Genomic DNA, 18,903 nt, shown 5'->3' with positions numbered 1-18,903 from the left:
CCTGAAGATGAATATCCTGAACTGAAAGTAGTTGAAGATAACAGTCGGATTCACACAAGCCAAGTTGTAAGGAACTGGTATGCTGACCACCCCGAATTGATATTACTTTCCCATCCACCGTATTCTCCAGATTTGAATTGCATAGAAAATATATGGGGCATCATGTTTTAATGCTGGCGAAACGCGAAACTTACAAGAGCTTGTAGACAAAGTTCATGAGATTTGAGACGAAATGGTGTTAGGACCGAAAATCGCATCTAATTGCATCTATTCAATGCCAAAGGAGACTTAGATCGGTCATAGATGTCCAGGGCTACTGGACTAAGTACTGATTTTAAAATAGAGTATTAAAATTTAATATTGATTTTAACAACATATCGCATTAAGTAAAAATATAAATTTTAATTCTTTCCATAAATTTTAATACTTACAGTATTCGGATTCACGCAACTATTGCTACTTTTTGCCACATTTTCTAACTAATACAACTATTTAGCTAATATTTAAATAAAATCGGACAAGTGCGAGTTACACTCGCACTGAAATCGAGGGTTCCGTACTCAAAGCGAACTTTTTTGGTATAAAAATAAATGTTTAAAAAATATGTGTTGTATGTTAAATAATATATGTGATACAAAAAGAAACAATTTTTAAAAAAAAATTTAAGAAAATTGTTCCTCCTTTGGTATAAAAACAAAAAAAATTTTTAAATATGTGTTGTATTTCAAATAATATAAGCTTATATTATAAAAACAAAAAAAATTTTTAAATATGTGTTGTATTTCAAATAATATAAGCTTATATTATTTGAAATACAACACATATTTAAAATTTTTTTTTGTTTTTATACCAAAGGAGGAACAATTTTCTTAATTTTTTTTTTTTAAATTGTTTCTTTTTGTATCACATATATTATTTAACATACAACACATATTTTTTAAACATTTATTTTTATATCAAATAAGTTCGCTTCGAGTACGGAACCCTCGATTTCAGTGCGAGTGTAACTCGCAAAATCGTCCGATTTTTTTCGTTTTTTGCGGAAAAATACAATTTTTATTAAATTTATCATTTTTCTTCAAAAATTTGATAAAAATTGGTCATCAACTCCAATCGCGCTTACATTTTTTCCCTGTATTTTTTACGCAAAAATACAGTTTTGCAGCAAATATGAACAGTTTGGGTTGAATATTATGTGCGCTAGGGAAAATAAATCATTTTTTTCGAAATTTTTTATTTTTCCTTGACAACGCTATGTAAATTGATCCGAATCAAGTTCGCTATATTTTTCCTGTAATTTTCACGTAAAAATACGTAAGTGTACCAAATTTGAACTCTTTATGTCAAAAGATGTGGCTGCTAGAGGGGGGTACATAGTCATTTTTAGGCATTTTTCGTAAAAATTCATGGTTTTTCCTTGACAACGCTATGATAATCAATTCCTATCAGGTCACTATATTTTTCCTGTAATCTACACGCGAAAATACATATGTATGTATTTATTTATACAGGGTGTTCCAAAAGTATGGAAAGTTGCAAATATCTCGAAAAGTACGAATTTTTGTAAAAAATGTTCAAGACAAAAGTTGTTCCAAACAAAAAGATGTACATCTTTGAAACCAAAAAATTGGGCCCGGAGCCCAATGTTGGGCCATACAATGAAAAAAGTAGTTTTCTTAAATGAGACCACTAATTTTCAGTATCAAATTCGTAATCCCCATGAAATTCTGCGTTCAGACATGTGTTATAAGTGCTCAAAATATTGGGCCCAATCCAAGATATTGGGTGCAAAATTTATCAACAGATAAATAAATTTTAAAAAATCGCATCTTGGAGGGATTTTGAGATCACAGGATTAGAAATTGGAAGCTAATTTTCAAATTGGGCATAGAGCCCAATGTAAGATTCCGCCACCCAATGTGAGGGCCCAATATTTTTGGAATTTGTACCACAAGTCTAAGCCCAGAATTTCAGAACGATTACGAAATGGAAGGAAACTAATTTTTTTACTGTAGGCCTCACATTGGGCTGTGGAATCTTACACTGGGCTCTGTGCCCAATTTCAAAAGTAGCTTTGAATTTCTAATCCTGTGACCCCAAAAACTCCAAAAGATGCGATTTTATAAATTTATTTATTTATCGAAAAATGTTGGGCCTATTCCCAGACATTGGGCCCAATATTTTTGTCATTTTTACTACAAGTCTAAACCCAGAAATTCATGGGGATTACGAATTGGATACTGAAAATTAATGGGTTTTATTTAAGACAACTAATTTTTTTTACTGTGGGCCTCACATTGGGCGGCGGAATCTTACATTGGGCTCTATGCCCAATTTGAAAATTAGCTTCCAATTTCTAATCCTGTGATCTCAAAATCCCTCCAAGATGCGATTTTTTAAAATTTATTTATCTGTTGATAAATTTTGCACCCAATATCTTGGATTGGGCCCAATATTTTGAGCACTTATAACACATGTCTGAACGCAGAATTTCATGGGGATTACGAATTTGATACTGAAAATTAGTGGTCTCATTTAAGAAAACTACTTTTTTCATTGTATGGCCCAACATTGGGCTCCGGGCCCAATTTTTTGGTTTCAAAGATGTACATCTTTTTGTTTGGAACAACTTTTGTCTTGAACATTTTTTACAAAAATTCGTACTTTTCGAGATATTTGCAACTTTCCATACTTTTGGAACACCCTGTATATTTTGGAAATGAAATTTTTCTAAAATTCAATTATTTTTCAATAAAAATTGTTCTTAATATAATTATTGCCACAAAAATTTTAGCAATTTAATTTTTAAAACTTCTAATTTAAAATCAGCTGTAATTCAATTCTTCTTTAAATTATAATTGTAATTTTTCGAAAATTAAATTATACGTGTTTGTATATTAATGATTACAAAACATGTATTTTGGAAATGGAAATTTAGTTTGATTTTTAATTTAATCTTTATTTAATTTAATTAATTCAATTTTATATTTGAATTTTAACTTCTTGTGATGAATCTGGTATTATTTTTTTGATAGTCTTACGATTTTTTAAAACATATGTTGAAAAAAATTTACTTTCCAGTAATAAAGTTCTAATCCGTTTTTCATTCTTCAAAAAATAGGTGACGTGTAAATAATAATTACATTATTTGCTACTGTTTTTTAACATACCGTGCCACTTTTGCCACTATTTTTCATTGCGGAACTGAGTCCGTCGCCTGTATTTATCACTTCCAATTCTGTTCACGTTTCTTTCGCTTAACTTTAGAAATTGTTTTAAAAATTTCAATTTGTACAAAAATTAAATTAGTAAAAACATATTTTAGAAAAATCAAGAGATTTTTACGTTATTAAATTACTGAAATCATGTGAAAATTGAAATACAAATTTATCAAAAATATGTATTTTAGCAATCCACAAATTTTTATTTTATGAATTCATTTCGTTCTAAGTTGACACCTATCAGTATTTTTTTGTATATATTTTTAAGTTGGCGACATTTCAAATAAATTTAAAACAAAGAAAAGTAACAGAATAGACAAAAGCTGTATCCTTAGAATTCTGTAAAAAACAAATAAATACACTCAGGTAAACACAGAAAAAAGTACTTGGTCTGGAATGAAAATTACTTTGTTTAAGAATTTTTTTGTAACCAGATATTAATTTGCTCAATAACAATTGTATCATTATTAAACTTTTTGCATCTGAAAAAGTTTTTATGCTTCTAGAATCCGTTGAAAAATTTGAAAAATACTCAAAAAAATTATTTAATACTTTCAAATGAAAAAAGTCTGTGGCAAACTTTCAAATTGGAAAAATTTCCAGCGAAAGAATTGTTTATAATAGTTCAATGAAATTTTCCTAAAAGATTTTAAACTAATTTGATTAATCATTTAGAATTTATAACAGTTTTACTTTTTGGTACGCCGCGATAGGCCCGGCCGTGAGCATAGTAATAGTGGCGTGATGCTTTATATCCTGGATATTTAGTTATTTTTAAAGATTTTTAGTTTTTAATAAATTATTTTAATGTTTTTCAATGTACATTTTTAAACAATTTTTAAAAAATATATTTTTTATTTTTTGTATGTATCATATTTTATTAATGTTTCAAATTCAATATTCATTATTTTAAAGTTTTTGATGTTTTTCTCTCGCTATACATATATTCTTTTATCCCCTATTTGTAAACATAAACATAACTATTCCTATATTATTGCGTTTCTTTAGAAGATATATTGTTTTAATTTTACAAATATTTTATTATTTAATATTATTATTAAATTAAATTTATAATAAATATTATTGTCTTAATGTTTTAGGATCTAACCTTTCCTCTTTAATAGGAAATACTCAAGTCTATGTTCCCGGCCGGGCCTAGCGCGACGTACCAAAAAGTAAAACTCTTATAAATTCTAAATGTTTAATCAAATGAGTTTAAAACCTTTTGGAAACACTTTATTGAACTATTATAAACAATTCTTCCGCTGGAAGTTTTTCCAATTTCAAAGTTCGCCACAAAATTTTTTCATTTGAAAGTATTAAACAATTTTTTTTTGCCTTTAACATAAATAAATTAATAAAAATGTTAGTTTTTATTTTAATTTATTTATTGTTCAACAAACACTTTTTGGACACTTTGATGAGTAAATCCTCCGAAATTGAAGTCAAACAGTCAAAAAATTTCGGATTTATGACGAGTTGAACATAAAATTGAATGAAATATTACGTTATAAAAAAAATCAAGTTTTGCGCAATTATTTTGAAAACAATTCACTTTAAGAAAAAACTTTATTGACAAAAAAGAGGCGTAATTGTATTCCCTACAGGGATATAATATTCAAAAATCAAAATTAAAAAAAAAATTTTCATGTAAGGGGCCAACTTAAAGCGCTGGATTTCACGCGTATGCCCTTCTACGATCGTGGTTCAAACGGGTTATTTTTTTCAGGTCTTCGATAACTCTCTTTACTTTGGGAGCCAGCTTGCTTGCCTCCACAAAGAGACCGTTCCATAAAAAACTGAAAATTTCAAGATTCGACAGTTTGGAGTCCAGCGAATTTTTGAAGCTGGAGTTTTTAATGATTGTTGGTACTTGTTGAGCTTTCAATTTTAAAAGTGATCGGATGGTATATTTGTTTCCTTCTACAATAACTTCATTCCCACAAGTATTGAGTCGACAGGAAAGACCTCTGAAAACTCGTGACTTCATTCTTAATTGTTCTATTTCTCCATTCAGGCCATGTTCTCTGATAATCTCCTTATGATTAAAATATATGAAAAATAAATGAAGAATTTCTTTCACGCTTACTTCAAAATTGATGCTAAGCAAATACTGTATAATGTCAAGACAGTTTTAAAAGTTTTTCGATGAACTCCATCAACTGCTTACACAGGATCGATAAAACTCTGTCATCAAAAATTTCCGAAAATCCGTCCAGGAATACACCAGCTTCTACTGCCTCCCGGATATATTGCACAAAAGCATGGTTTGAAACACAGTGTATCCATTGACCAAATTTCCAAATATAAATTTAAATTAAAGCTTTTGATTTTTTTTAAATATTTCACATTTTTTGGAGAAATTTGAGAAATATTCAAACTTATTTTTTTTTCTTTTTTTGGATCGAAATTTTATCGAAAAATGGTGTATAAAATATCCATTAAAATTTTGTTTTTAGTTAAACTATTATTTGATTGTCAATAACTTGACAAATTTGTTAATTTTTTAGAATTAAAAATGTGAAGCTTAAAAGCAGAGTTTTGAAAGCTTACTTTTTTACCTGAATTGTCAAGAATGAAAAGAGAGAATTAGTATTACAAATAATATAAAAACAGTTACATATTTCTTGAATACTCACTGATTAGTCATTTTAAACGCTTCGAACAAGAAAAGTTTTCAATGACAAATTTAGAAATGTCAATATACAATTTTTGTGGTTAACATTTTTCATTTGTTTTTTTACACACATTCAAGTCATTTGACTGTCTGTACTTGTGTTTGCTGATGTTTACAAAATAAACTAGCAAAATTACACGCGCGCAAGCGCGCGTCCAACTTTAATTGCACTGGTTATTTTAAAATAATAATAATATTAATAATAATAATAATAATAATAATAATAATAATAATAATTCTGCATCAGTGGAGTATTAAATTAATAATAGGTATATTTCTAATTTTCACGTTATCATTTATTTATACACAGAAAAAAATGAGTTTGATGTTATATAAATAAATAAATTAAAGTAAAAATTTTAAAATATAAATATTAAAATTTTAGAAATAAATATTTTTGATAAAGTCAATGTTCGATGAATTTTTTATAATCTTTCAAATTACAAAAAATTAGTTATGCTAAATATTTTTTTGTATTTTCTATAAATATTTCGTTGCAAATAAAAATTTTAAATTTATGTTTTTTTTCAAAAAATTTAATTAACTGATAATTAATAAATATTAAAAAATTATGTAATCAAAAAGAAATTTAAATTAACTGAAAATTATTAATTATATTTTAAAAAGTAGTAAGCAATTAAAAAATATTTAAAAATTTTGAAAAAATAAAACCTAAAAAAAATTTGTAATGTTTTAAACTTTAAACTTAAATTAAAAATTAAAATCAAATTGAAAATTTTTTAAAAAAGCAAACTATTTTTATATTGTTTATAGATAAAAAAATATAACAATTTAATAATTAATAATAAAAACAAATTAATAATAATAAATTTATGAATAATAATTTATAATAAATAATAATGAATAATGAAAAAATAATGAAAGATAAATAATAATTATAAGTTAAAATGTTCTAATTATCTGTAATAATCATTATATTTAAAAAAAATGTATATATAATATAATATATTTATAAATAATAATAAAAATTATATTATAATTGAAACTTTTTTTTCTATAAATACCAAGTAGGAAATATACTGGTGCTGCACACAATGAACAATATTTTTCTTTTACTTTAAACTGTCACTTAGTATATGACTTAATTAATGGCGATGAATAAAAATATCCGTCGTGTTAACCATAAAATATTACGAAATCAAGAATTGTCAAAATTTTAGAAAAACAAAAGGAACAAAATACGACTAACTTCAAGTGTGGACAGACGGAATGAATGAATGAATACGGAAATTATTATAGTTAATTTAAAAATTATTATCTCAAAATATTATATTAAAAACAAATGGAAAAAAATGGGAAAAAAGTAATTAAAAATTAGAAATTTGATAAGCGATACGAAAGAAATTCTCTTTTGAATTTTGTCGAATGAATATTTCTTGAAGTTTTTGCTATAATCACACTATAATTAAACTAAAAAAAAACTTACCCTCGTGTCTAAAATTTAAACTGAGCCCTTCTTGCTCAGAGGCCCAAAATGCATCAGTTGCGAGTCCTCTTGCCTCAATAATGCCCTTATTAACACGTAAATTTTAATTAAAAGTTTCGTTCAATACTCGGACATGAGCGTGGTACAAAAATCCTCAAATCTCAAAGTCGTGTGACGAACGAGAGTCTTGAAATGTTGCAGAACCCCGTAAATTGAGAGACGAGGTATGATAATTTCCTTGGGAACGATATAATCGTCAGACGATTTTGGTAAAACGAGTGGCGGCAATTCGCAATTTTAGAGGCAAAGTGGCTCGGTACTTGTCGATCGTTGTTGACTGAGAAGTAATTTACGTGGTCGTTCATAGGCACCTTTTGAGTTTCCACCTGGTAATAAAAGGAAAACTTTAATTCTACTGTATTAACGCAAAAGAAAAAAAGTAATAAACAGAAAAATTGAAAATACAAATTAATTTTTGTAGATTTTTCAAAAATTATATGTATTTAGAAACAACTTAAAGCATCTTTATTTGAAAAAAAGGAATGACCTTCAAAAATAGTTAAGGTCCTTTGTATCTTCTTCTCTTCTTTTAAGTTTCCACCTGGTAATAAAAGGAAAACTTTAATTCTACTGTGTTGACGCAAAAGAAAAAAAGTAATAAACAAAAAAACTAAAAATACAAATTAACTTTTCTAGATTTTTTAAAAATTATACGTATTTAAAAACAATTTGAAGCATCTTTATTTGAAAAAAAGGAATGTCCTTCAAAAATAGTTAAAGTCCTCTCCAAAACTTAAAAGTAAAATAAAACTGAATTCCACAACGTTTTTCATTTGAAAGAAAAATATTTTTGTTATATTTTTTTTTCGGAAAATTTTTTTTGAAATTTTTTGAACAATTGAAAAACATTGTGGACAACAGAAAATAATACTTTAGGCTGCAAATGTATACTTTTCTGTTAAATCGTTGATTAACATTGTAGAGTTCAACTTTGTAAATTAAATGAATTTTTGAAAATTAGATACATTTTTTAAAATTGAATGGATTTTTTGAATCATAATGAATTTACTGAAATTTAATTAATTAATTAAAATTAAATCAATAAATTATAATTAAATTAAAATTATCGGCATTAATTAACATTAAATAAATAATCACCTGCATTTTTAAACTAGAATTTTTTCCATTCAAATGAATGAAATCTTTCTTTAATTAAATTTTTAGTCAAGTGGAGTCGAAATAGGTGACATAATTTTTAAAAAAGGTAAAAAAAAGTGAAAAGGTTACAGTCTATTATTCCTTATTTAAAAATGAAGGTCCAAAAACAAAATTATGATATCTAGAATCAAGTGAATTTAAAAAAGTTAGAACAAAAACATATTTTTAATTATTATTTATTATATTTTATTATTCGTTCATTACTGAAAAATTACAAAAAATCCTTGAAAAATGATAAAAGAAAAACGTGAAACTAAAAAAAGAAACTCACTCTGTTGTAAAAGATCCTCCTGAACAGAATTCAAGATAAGGAATTCATTGTGCAAAAATTGAAGAACCTTCATCATGTCCCTAATTGTGATTAATGGATAATCGCAACTCCACTGTATCTTCAGGATATTTTGATCGAAGTAACGATCACTCTGAACGTATGATCGCAAAACGTCCGACTTCGGCATGGAATCGACAAAATACAGACTAACGTTTACCGAGTCCTTCTCCTTCTCATCCTGGGTCCGAAAATGCGTTGGTTTCGAGTCCTTTTCCCTTAACAATGTCCTTAGCAGCATAATGTGAATCTCAGTTAAAAAATACATTTTATCCTCACACATAAAGACGGCACAAAAATCTTCAAATTTTTATGGCGTTAGACGAACGTGTATCTGAAAACGTCGCAGTACCTTGTAAATCGAGAGACACGTTCAGACCAACCCTTTGGATTTGTTTTACGTCAGTTTAGGTGTGAAAATTGTTGAGTTTCAAAATCTTAAAGTTGAAAATGTAAAAAAACTTATTTCGAAAAGAAAGAAAAAAAAGATTTTAATATGAATTTTTATGGGTTTCCTTACAAGTTATTAAGATGATAATTCTTTTAAATTGAAGTACACAATAATATTTATAATAATGATAATATTTTTTATTATTGTCATCAACTATTGAATAAAAATGTATAAGAAATGTATTGAAAATATTTACTCACTCATCTTTCAGGTTAACTGTCACTTCGATAAACATGTTGCGCGCGATTATCCATACGCCACTAACTATGGACACTGATAGATGTGTCACGACTTTTCAAAACGTTGCCAAACCGGAAAGACAGCATATAAACAATTGGGTGTACAAATAAAGCCACGACCCAATACGAAACCGCGCAAATATTATAAAGGGCGGACAAATTGATCAAGAATTACTTTTCTATTAAATCATTAGGAGTATTTGCGATAAACAATACAAATAAAGTAGAAAAATAGTAGCTCAAAACCGGTTGAACGCGTTAGAAAAGAAATTAGATAGCAACCCACAATACGCTTTTCAATATTGCCAACAAATGGAGAGAATAATAAAAAAGTATGCCCAGATTTATTAAAACCACTACAGGGCGTTTTGATGATAATCAGACAGAATCCAATCGCGGTCAAAGGCGATATCGCGGATATGTTCCTCAGATTAAAAGTAAGGGATGAAGATCAACACGCCCAACGGTTTTTATGGCACGGATTGAAATATAAAAATTTATATCGTCTATTACATCTTCTTACATTAATTTCTCAGAAAAATGTATTTTTAAAATAAATATCTAATTATTTTTTTGTAGTAGCGCATTATTAAAATTTATTAGAAGAATTAATTTTAAAAAATAAAAAAGTTATGAATTTTTTAGTAAAATGGTCATTTTTTGTGTGAAAATATTAAATTATTTACAAAATTTTGACCGGGGAAAACTTGGAATTTATAATCATAAAAATTATCCCACCCTGATACATGATGACTTCATTAATTTTAGGCTCAAAATCGTCACCCTGTAGGGCTATTTACATAAATAACACAAAAGCGATGGAATTTTTAGGCATTATGCCTAACGCAGTTTCAGCTATAATAAATAACACCTACATGGATGATTTCCATCTTAGTGTAGAAAGTGTAGATAGAAAGTCCTTGGATTGCGGTGAGACACACAATCCAACACATTCACTTTTAATTAAGGGTTAGACAAAATTCCTGCGAAGCTGCTTAAAGAATCCAAAGCCCCAACAAAAAGAGAATTTCTAAAGATAATAATGTCCATTTTTGATCCTTTGGGATTTTTGTCACCATTTACAATCAAATCAAAGATCCTTATGCAGGAAGTATGGATTAGCGGTATAAGTTTGGATGTACCTTTAGCTAAAAAAGAACAGGAAATATGGCAGTCATGGTTAAAAGACTTGTCGCAGATATCAGTCCCTAGATGTTACATTTCCGCGAATAAAAATCTAAAACGGATTGAATTGCACATCTTTTGTGATGTGAGAAAAAAGTCCTACGCCGCTGTGGCCTACTGAAGGTTTGAATCAGAAAACGGGGTAATTGAAAAAAGCATAATCGCTAGCGAGAGTAAAGTGGCTCCATTAAAACTACTCTCCATTCCCAGATTAGAACTTCAAGCCGCGTTACTAGGTAGTCGTCTTTACAAACGATAATGAAAGAGCATAACTTCGTAGTAGATCAGCTACACCTATGGTCAGACTCGCGGACAGTCATACTATGGCCAAAATCGGATCCTAGATTCTATTATACGTTCGTGACTCACAGGTTGGGGGAGATTTGTGATTTAACCTCACCTTCAAATTGGAGATGAGTCCCTACCGACGAAAACCCAGCAGATTATGACACTAGATATATAAAAACCCCTTTAAATTTAAACCAACGATGGTTTCGTGGACCTAAGTTTCTAAGAAAGGGGAAATCCGACTGGCCTAACCAAACTGCCGTTATTAACGATGACACCGCTAATTCCGCAAGTAGCGAGAAAAAGGGTCAGCCTGTAACAATATTAGCATCAGCAGATAAAACGTGCATACCAGATGTTTCCCGTTTTTCGATTAGTCGGGAGTACTTATGCTGTACTTATGAGTACCCTTATGCTGAAGAAACAGTTGCCAGCTATAAGAGCTGATGTTTAGCCAACTAACCCGGGTTAGATGAGGAAAATTTCTTTACATTGTTTCCTTTGTTCTATTTCCCCTACTGTCCCTTTCTTTTAAAATTTTATTACAGGGCCTGATCATTAATTTAGAATACGCATTAAAAGGTACAAAGGAGGACGAGTAGGGACCTTTAAGGAGGTGAAGAGAAAACCACCTAGCAGTAGTCTTCAAAAAACCACAAAGTCAACTAGTGATTTGTGAAAATGCTATAAAATTAATATAACTATAATTCTGTTCTTCTTTTATTTCTTTTTTTTTGTCTGAATTATTCCCAATTCTCGTGATCAATAACACAAAGTTAACTGAGCTTTTAAAAGGATTTGCCTTTTTACTTCTTTATTAGTCGTGCAGACTTTTTTATTTTTTTCATATGCATGACATTCTACGTAATATAACTTAATAATAGACACTAGCTTTTGAGGGCATTAAAGCCTCGGTCTGTGGACAGGATAGATCTAAAAACCCTCAAACTATATTTGTCTTTAATGGCTGAGGTGCTTAAAGCGCAATGCTTCAAGCCCAATGTATCCGAGTTCTATCCCAGCTTCATAGACATTTTTTTATTAATTCTGCATAATTTTAAAAATATAAAATTAAACTTAAAATAAATTTAATACAGTATTATTGTATTAGAACTTCAAAAATATTATCCTTTTCAATGTCTTTTAGACTTTTTTCGGGCATCTTTTGGACCAGACATAGAACCTATTGACGTATTTAATTGTCTTTATGATGTATCGGAGACTACTTTCATTTTCCCCGGATGTCCGCGGACAAGATGAGACGTCTTTTAGACGTTTTTAATACATGCATCTTTTGGCCCACTGAGCAGTAACGGATCAAGTTCAGTTATAATACAAGAGACGATCAGACTCAATTTATTTACCGTTGTCGTAGTGAACTGCCTTGTCGTTGCCATGAACACACTGTACTTAATATTACTGGTTGCTCTAAAGTTTTAAACAAACCTTCGTATGAGCTGTGGAGTAATAAAACCGCGAATTTTATAAATTTAAAAGTTTTTGGAACTGATTGCTTTATTCACATTCTGGGAAAAAAAAACTTCGTTATAAGTTATCATGGTAGGATACGTTGAAAACTGTAAGGGGGTGTTTACGTTCCAAGTAAACAAGACATTGTTTTGAGTAGAGACGTGATATTTAAAAAAGAAAAATAAGTTCTGAATGAAACCAATGTTGAATTTAAAAAGGGTCCGTAAAAAAAATATGATTCATCAATTGAAAAAAAATTGATAAATAAGAAAATTCTAATTTGTTAAATAAAAGCGATGATGATTCTTTTGAAAGCGCAACGGAAGGTGAAACTGTCGATGCGGTTGAGACTTTACAGTCTTCGAACGAGACAACTGAAAGACAGAAAAACTCTAAGAAAGATTTTTTCGATTGTTCGATATCTTTTCATGCAGAAGTATTACTTCCAAATTATAATGATTTACTTAAATCACACGACAGGGAAAAATGGGAAGAGGCAATTCATGATGAGATAAAATCGTTAAATGAAAATAATACTTGGGTTTTGGTTAATAAACCGGAGAACCAGGAAATTCTGAATAGTCGTTAGATTTTTAAAATTAAAATTAATCCGAATGGTACAAAGTGTTATAAACTAAGATTAGTTATTTATATAAATATGCTCCCAAGTTGAAAGTATAGAGTATATATTTTCAAATCCGTATAAGAATGTCAAAAGTCAATGGATTTTAATTTATGTGTAATGAATTTTAAAGTATTTTTCAAGTACTTTTCAATATCGAACACGAAATTTAAGAAAAAAAATTTTCACCCCTTTCTTTTCAAAATCAATCCTTATTTTTCGAGTTTTACCTATTCGGGCATTTAAAAAATAAATTTTATTTTCATTGAAAAGATGAGGTTTTTTCTAATAAGCTACGTAAATATAAAAGTGAGACAATAAACACCAAATTACGCTCCAAATTCTCATATAACATTTTAATGAACAATTTTGGTAAACTTACTTTGTCTTTGACATATTTTTTCTTTACTTAATTGTCTAATTTTGAAACAACAAAAAAGGTTTTTTTTGAGCGTATATCACTGACGCTTTTGTAATAAAAGAAAATAATCGCGATAACTCAACTCTGACCACTGTCCAACCCTGACTACTCTCTCCTAATATTAATAAAAAGTAAAAATGTGTTTAATAAGTATGAAATTATTAATTTAAACCTTTAACACCTAGCGGTTTCGATCGAAACCACTTTGAATTTAAAAATCCATAACTTTGTCAAAAAATAAGATAATCTTGTTTTCTAAACGGAAGTGACTTGGAAATTTATTCAACATTATGGGAAAATTTTATGAAATTTTTAATTATTAAAAATTTTTTGTTTATAACAATATAAACACAAGTATGTTTTTTTAAGATTAAACAAAAACAAATTATAAAGTGAAATTCAATATAAGTTAGCAAAAATGACTACTCGGGGGTTTTTGTGGTCGCTGATTATGAATCTGATGTCAGTTTTTCAAAATTTAAAATGGCAGATCCAATATGGCAGTTGTTTTTCTTAATTTTTCGGATTTGTAAGAAACTTGTTACTCTGGGATTTTTGGGGACTCTGATTACGAATCTAATGTTAGTTATTGAAAATGGCCGATGATTTTTAAAAAAAAATTATCGGATTTGCCTGAAACTTGTTAATAAGGGGGTTTTGGGGTCTCTGATTACGAATCTAAAATTAGCTTTTCAAAATGGCGAATAATTTTTAAAAAAATTATCGGATTCACATGAAACTCGTTACTGGAAGGTTTTTGGGGTCTCTGATTACGAATCTAATGTTAGTTTTTTTTGAAAATAAAAAAAATGGGATCAGTGTTCTGTAACCTCTCCGTGGTTGATCCCGGTAACTACCAATTTTTAAGTTCTACACTCAGAGAAAAAAAGTACGGAATCTGAAATGGAGAAGTTCAGCATCTGTATACCAAGTTGAGCGCAGCAACAGCGTCCCTGTGTGATAGATTCCGTACTAAAATGTGAAATGGATGTTGTGCTTGACTTGAGTATAGATACTGTACAAAGTATGGAACTGTTCAGAAGTAGAGTATCTGTCGGTCGCTATGAGACAAATTCCGTATAACTTAGTTCACACCGCTGCCGCGCTACTAGAGCTTAGTATCTAGCAGCACTAAAGAACGGATACTTACACCCATTTTATACGGCCGGCGTTCGTCACAGTACGGATTCTGTGCTTTTCTTCTCTCAGTGTACAAAAATTAAGATAACTTGGTTTTCTTTTCGGCGTAATTATCCTACACTCTTCTAGTTGTCAGAGAATATACGCACTTACCAATATTTATAAAAATTTATTAACTACAATTAAAAGAAGCACTCATGTTTGTTGAATTTTACGTAGTTTTATCACAAAAAATTGAAATGAATTACTAAAACGTTATTAAATAACGTAAAAATTCACTTCACTAACAAATTTGCTTTTCTTCAGAATTATAACCATCATATTCTAACAAAAATATCCCTATATTCCACCCTCTCTACAGTAAAATATTTCCGTTTGCAGTTGTAACATGTTACATATATGGGCACCTGAGGAAATGTATTAAAACTTATTTGATTTGTGATTCCATTCTTACTTTAAAGTTTTTGGAATTTCAGAATACTAATACGGAAGTTACACCGCGTGTTGTGCAGTAAAGAATCGTATTTTGGTAAACCTTAGAATTTGGAGCCAAACCTCTTTGTATAAATTTGTTGATTTTTAAACAAATAAAATATTATTATAAAATTATTCATCAACATCAAGTTATTAATGTTAAAAATCTATCTGCAAGCGCCCAAAGAATACAATTTAACACCTTTTTAAAATTTTTATAATAATACAGAAATTACCATAAATTAATCATAGAAAACCTCCATGAGGAATAAAAATGTTCATGAAATGAAGTTCACAGTTCAACTTGGCAGCAGTTTTTATATGGGGTATTTACGAGGTTTACGCCATGGCTTAAGACATCAAGAGGTTCTCATCAGCAGAGGAGGAAAAGTAGTTTGTCCGAAATTGACTTTGATTGGTTGATTGTAGTTGAGTAAGACCAGACGTGTGATATATGATTTAGTATTAAGAGCTAGATAACCAGAAAGGTTGCGCTTTATGCATAACAATTTGTGCAAAGGTTGTGTTTAAGCCGCATTCAAGCCTGAGGTCCAAGCCGCAGCTCTTTGGAAAAGGCGTTGAGAAATACTTTTGATTTTGGAAGAGGAAACGCGGTTTTCGAAATTATGAGAAAGTGAATTGTAACCTTCAAAACAAGAAAATTTTTGAAAAGTTTATACTGTTTTATATTTAAAAATACTGTAAAGATTAATTTTTAATTGAGAATTAACATAATGTAAATAATGCTTTTAATTTAGCAATAATTAATTTTTAATATTAGAATTAAAAAATTATAATTGGCTGCGATATTAAAAATATGTAAATAAATATGGTTAATTAAAAACAATTTAAATTTATCATAAAAAATGTTATTAAAATAAAAAAATAAAATGAATTATTTTCATAAAAATATGTAAATATTATTGTTAATAAAAAAATTTTATAGTGTATATTTTAATATTTTTTAATGTAAAAAAACTAATGCCAAATTTAAAAAAATAATAATAAATAAAAGTATAACAAAAAAGCATAAGCAAAAACAACTAATTTCAAAAGTGTGTACGGACCGAAAGAATATGAAGATTATTATTGTAATAATAAAATAGTTGTCTAAAAAGTGATATTTACACCAACCTAAAAATTGGGAACAACATTGCCGACATAAAACAGTTATTAACGATCAGCATTTTGCACATTTAATAAATAAATCAAATGCAATGTTCATTTTAAAAACATTAATTAATAATAAAAGTAAAGCTTATTTAAATGTCTTGATATTGATATACGCAACCTGCAATGTAATTTAGGTTAAGAACCTCTTGTCACGCAATCTAAAAAGTTCAGAAGGAAAATGGCACATCCTTTACACAGTTCGTTTGTGATTGGTTAGACTAATGTGTGACTATGTGGTCAGCTTGTCCGTGAACCATGTCTAGTAAAGTGCAACGTATTTTCTTGTATGACTTATAGATACTTCGACCTAAGAAGCGAAGCAGGGCGCTTTTTCTGACTCGTTAGGTCGAAGTGTGCATCTCATAGAATAGTCGTCTGCACACTAATACTTATTTTACGAACAGTATGACCATCTTGTTTTTGGAATGATAAGATCCTATGTACAGGTCTCTAGAACGATACTACAACTGTACTTATCCAGTGAGAAATGAAAGGTTTAATCGACGTCTATCCGACATCTAAGACTTTGAGAACAGGTTTAGGTCTAAAGATCTAGATTAATCAAAATAGACGTTAATTTAAATGTTTTTAAGAAGTAGACAATTGTTTAAACAGAATCTTAAACATATAAAACTGACTTTTTTCAATCATTTAAGAAAAAAAACTGAAATACGATGCACACTTACATTATCCCTCACATCACCAGATATTTTAAAATATCCCTGGAACGTCCTAGGGATATATATTTTCTTCCTGCGGTATGAATGTCCTGAGGATATGCAAACCGCCTGATATCCTCAGGACGTCCCAAGGAAATTCTGAAATATCTGGTGCTGTGAGGGACTACGACAATCTTTAATTCATGGGTATTCTAAGTTTTTGGATTTACTGAATCCAAACCTACAGACAAAATCAAAAAATTTAAAATGGCGGTTTTATAATATAGACAGTACTGATAGTGTCATATTGTCTCAGCACTGAGGATTTACCGACGTATGTGCGATATTGCGCCTATGTTCTTACCTTCAATATAATACGCCAAAGGAATAATCTATCTGCCTTCCAGTGTGAAATAAGTGTTGTCTAATCGATACTTTTTGTCGATTTAGAAATCGAATAGCTGGTCTAATACATCAATTAATATACTAATTTCTCACCGCGGAAGGAGGGGTACTACCGAAATCGGGATTATAGACGTCTTATAGAGTTTCCTATATAGGTATCCTTTAAGGAACCCTAAAAGGAATTTTCAATTGAGTTCAATTTTGTCTACGGCTTAGACGTCCAATAGACTCCAATTTCGACGTCTACAACTTAGACGTCTATAGACGTCTTATGGCGTCCCATTTCGACGTCTATGTAGATTTTGATTTAGACCTTATGTAGATCTTGGTCTAGACGTTAAATAGACGTCGATTAGACCTTTCATTTCTCGCTGGGATAACAGCCAGATCATAAAGATGCTTTTAATTGGTTGCGTTTAGTTTATTAGTATACAGGCGACTCGTCTGTGAGACGCATCCGGTAAACATGAACGTATTTTTTTGTGCAAGAACATTAAGTAATGGTCCGTATGCTTCGACAGCCGAAAAAATTTAACAACGATTGAGTTCTCTTATCAGTAGTTATATCGGGAACTCCGAATCTAGACATCTAGTCACAAAAAGCTCTGTAAATAAAATAGTGAGCAACTCATGGAAACTTTTCCCTACTTCGATCGATATTTCAAAAAACTACCTAAAATAATTTTAAATTTTATGGCTTTGGAAAAACGAGTGAAAAATAGAGTATTATAAATATTTTTAGTTAAAATATTTACTTACCATTTTCCTGGAACTCAGGAGTAGTATCAATTCCCACAGTAGAACAAGAGGCCTTCATAATTATCAGCAAACCAAAAAGTAGCATATAAAAGAATAAAAACTGCATATCGAACATCAAATAAGTGATATCCTTTTAATCAATACTTTTTTACGATATTAAACTTATGAATTATTTATGCAGAATTAAGTTCTGAGAAAAATATATAATATGAAAATGAATACGACAAGCAGTTGTCTCATCTTTTCTACAATCTTCATCATTTCTAATTGTGAATATTGCGACATGTTTAAAACTTATTATTTGACATTCAAAAATCCCTTCTCTGGTAGTGACAAAGAGACTTTATCAAAAAATCTGGAAATAAAAATAAAAAGTATGTTGAAATTTATCACTTTTATTGATAAAATGCATATATACAGTTGTCAAAATATCAAAATATTAAGTCAGTTATAACGCAAGAAGAAATGTATTTCCGACGTACTAGAATCACCTCTTTTAGAATTTGGAAGAAAAATTAACATTTGATTTAATGAAAAAAAGTTAGTTAGTTTAAAAAAAGTTTTAAAAAAAGTACACAATTTTTTTCTATTAAATAGAATTTTGGAGAGATAGACATAATAAAAAAGTTATATTTTTTCGAAATTAAAAATTGAGCCTACAAAATGGCCGCCAAAGTATTTAAAATATTGAAAAGAAAAAAATTAGTAGATTATTTTTCTATTAGA

At 29.1% G+C, this 18,903-nt stretch overlaps 1 protein-coding gene across 6 annotated transcripts in view; it reads right to left on the bottom strand.

The window, feature by feature from the left end:
• Positions 1-18,528, bottom strand: part of LOC127276942 (neural cell adhesion molecule 2) — a 1,005,192-nt gene extending 986,664 nt beyond the window's left edge. For 4 of the 6 annotated variants that reach the window (XM_051297696.1, XM_051297701.1, XM_051297697.1 and 1 more), the window contains exon 1: positions 18,178-18,528. In XM_051297696.1, coding sequence (XP_051153653.1) covers positions 18,178-18,292 — 115 coding nt within the window. In that variant the 5' untranslated portion in view covers positions 18,293-18,528. Of the gene's footprint in view, positions 1-7,345; positions 7,732-7,892; positions 7,932-18,177 lie in introns of those variants that run through there. The other 2 variants (XM_051297698.1, XM_051297699.1) reach the window with 2 other exon arrangements.
• Positions 18,529-18,903: the final 375 nt, after the last annotated feature.

Source organism: Leptopilina boulardi, unplaced genomic scaffold, assembly GCF_019393585.1.
Source record: "Leptopilina boulardi isolate dan_hultmark-lab unplaced genomic scaffold, ZJU_Lbou_2.1 LbouV2_161, whole genome shotgun sequence".
In the NCBI taxonomy this organism is placed as follows: domain Eukaryota; kingdom Metazoa; phylum Arthropoda; class Insecta; order Hymenoptera; family Figitidae; genus Leptopilina; species Leptopilina boulardi.
This window is presented reverse-complemented; position numbering and strand designations above follow the sequence as displayed.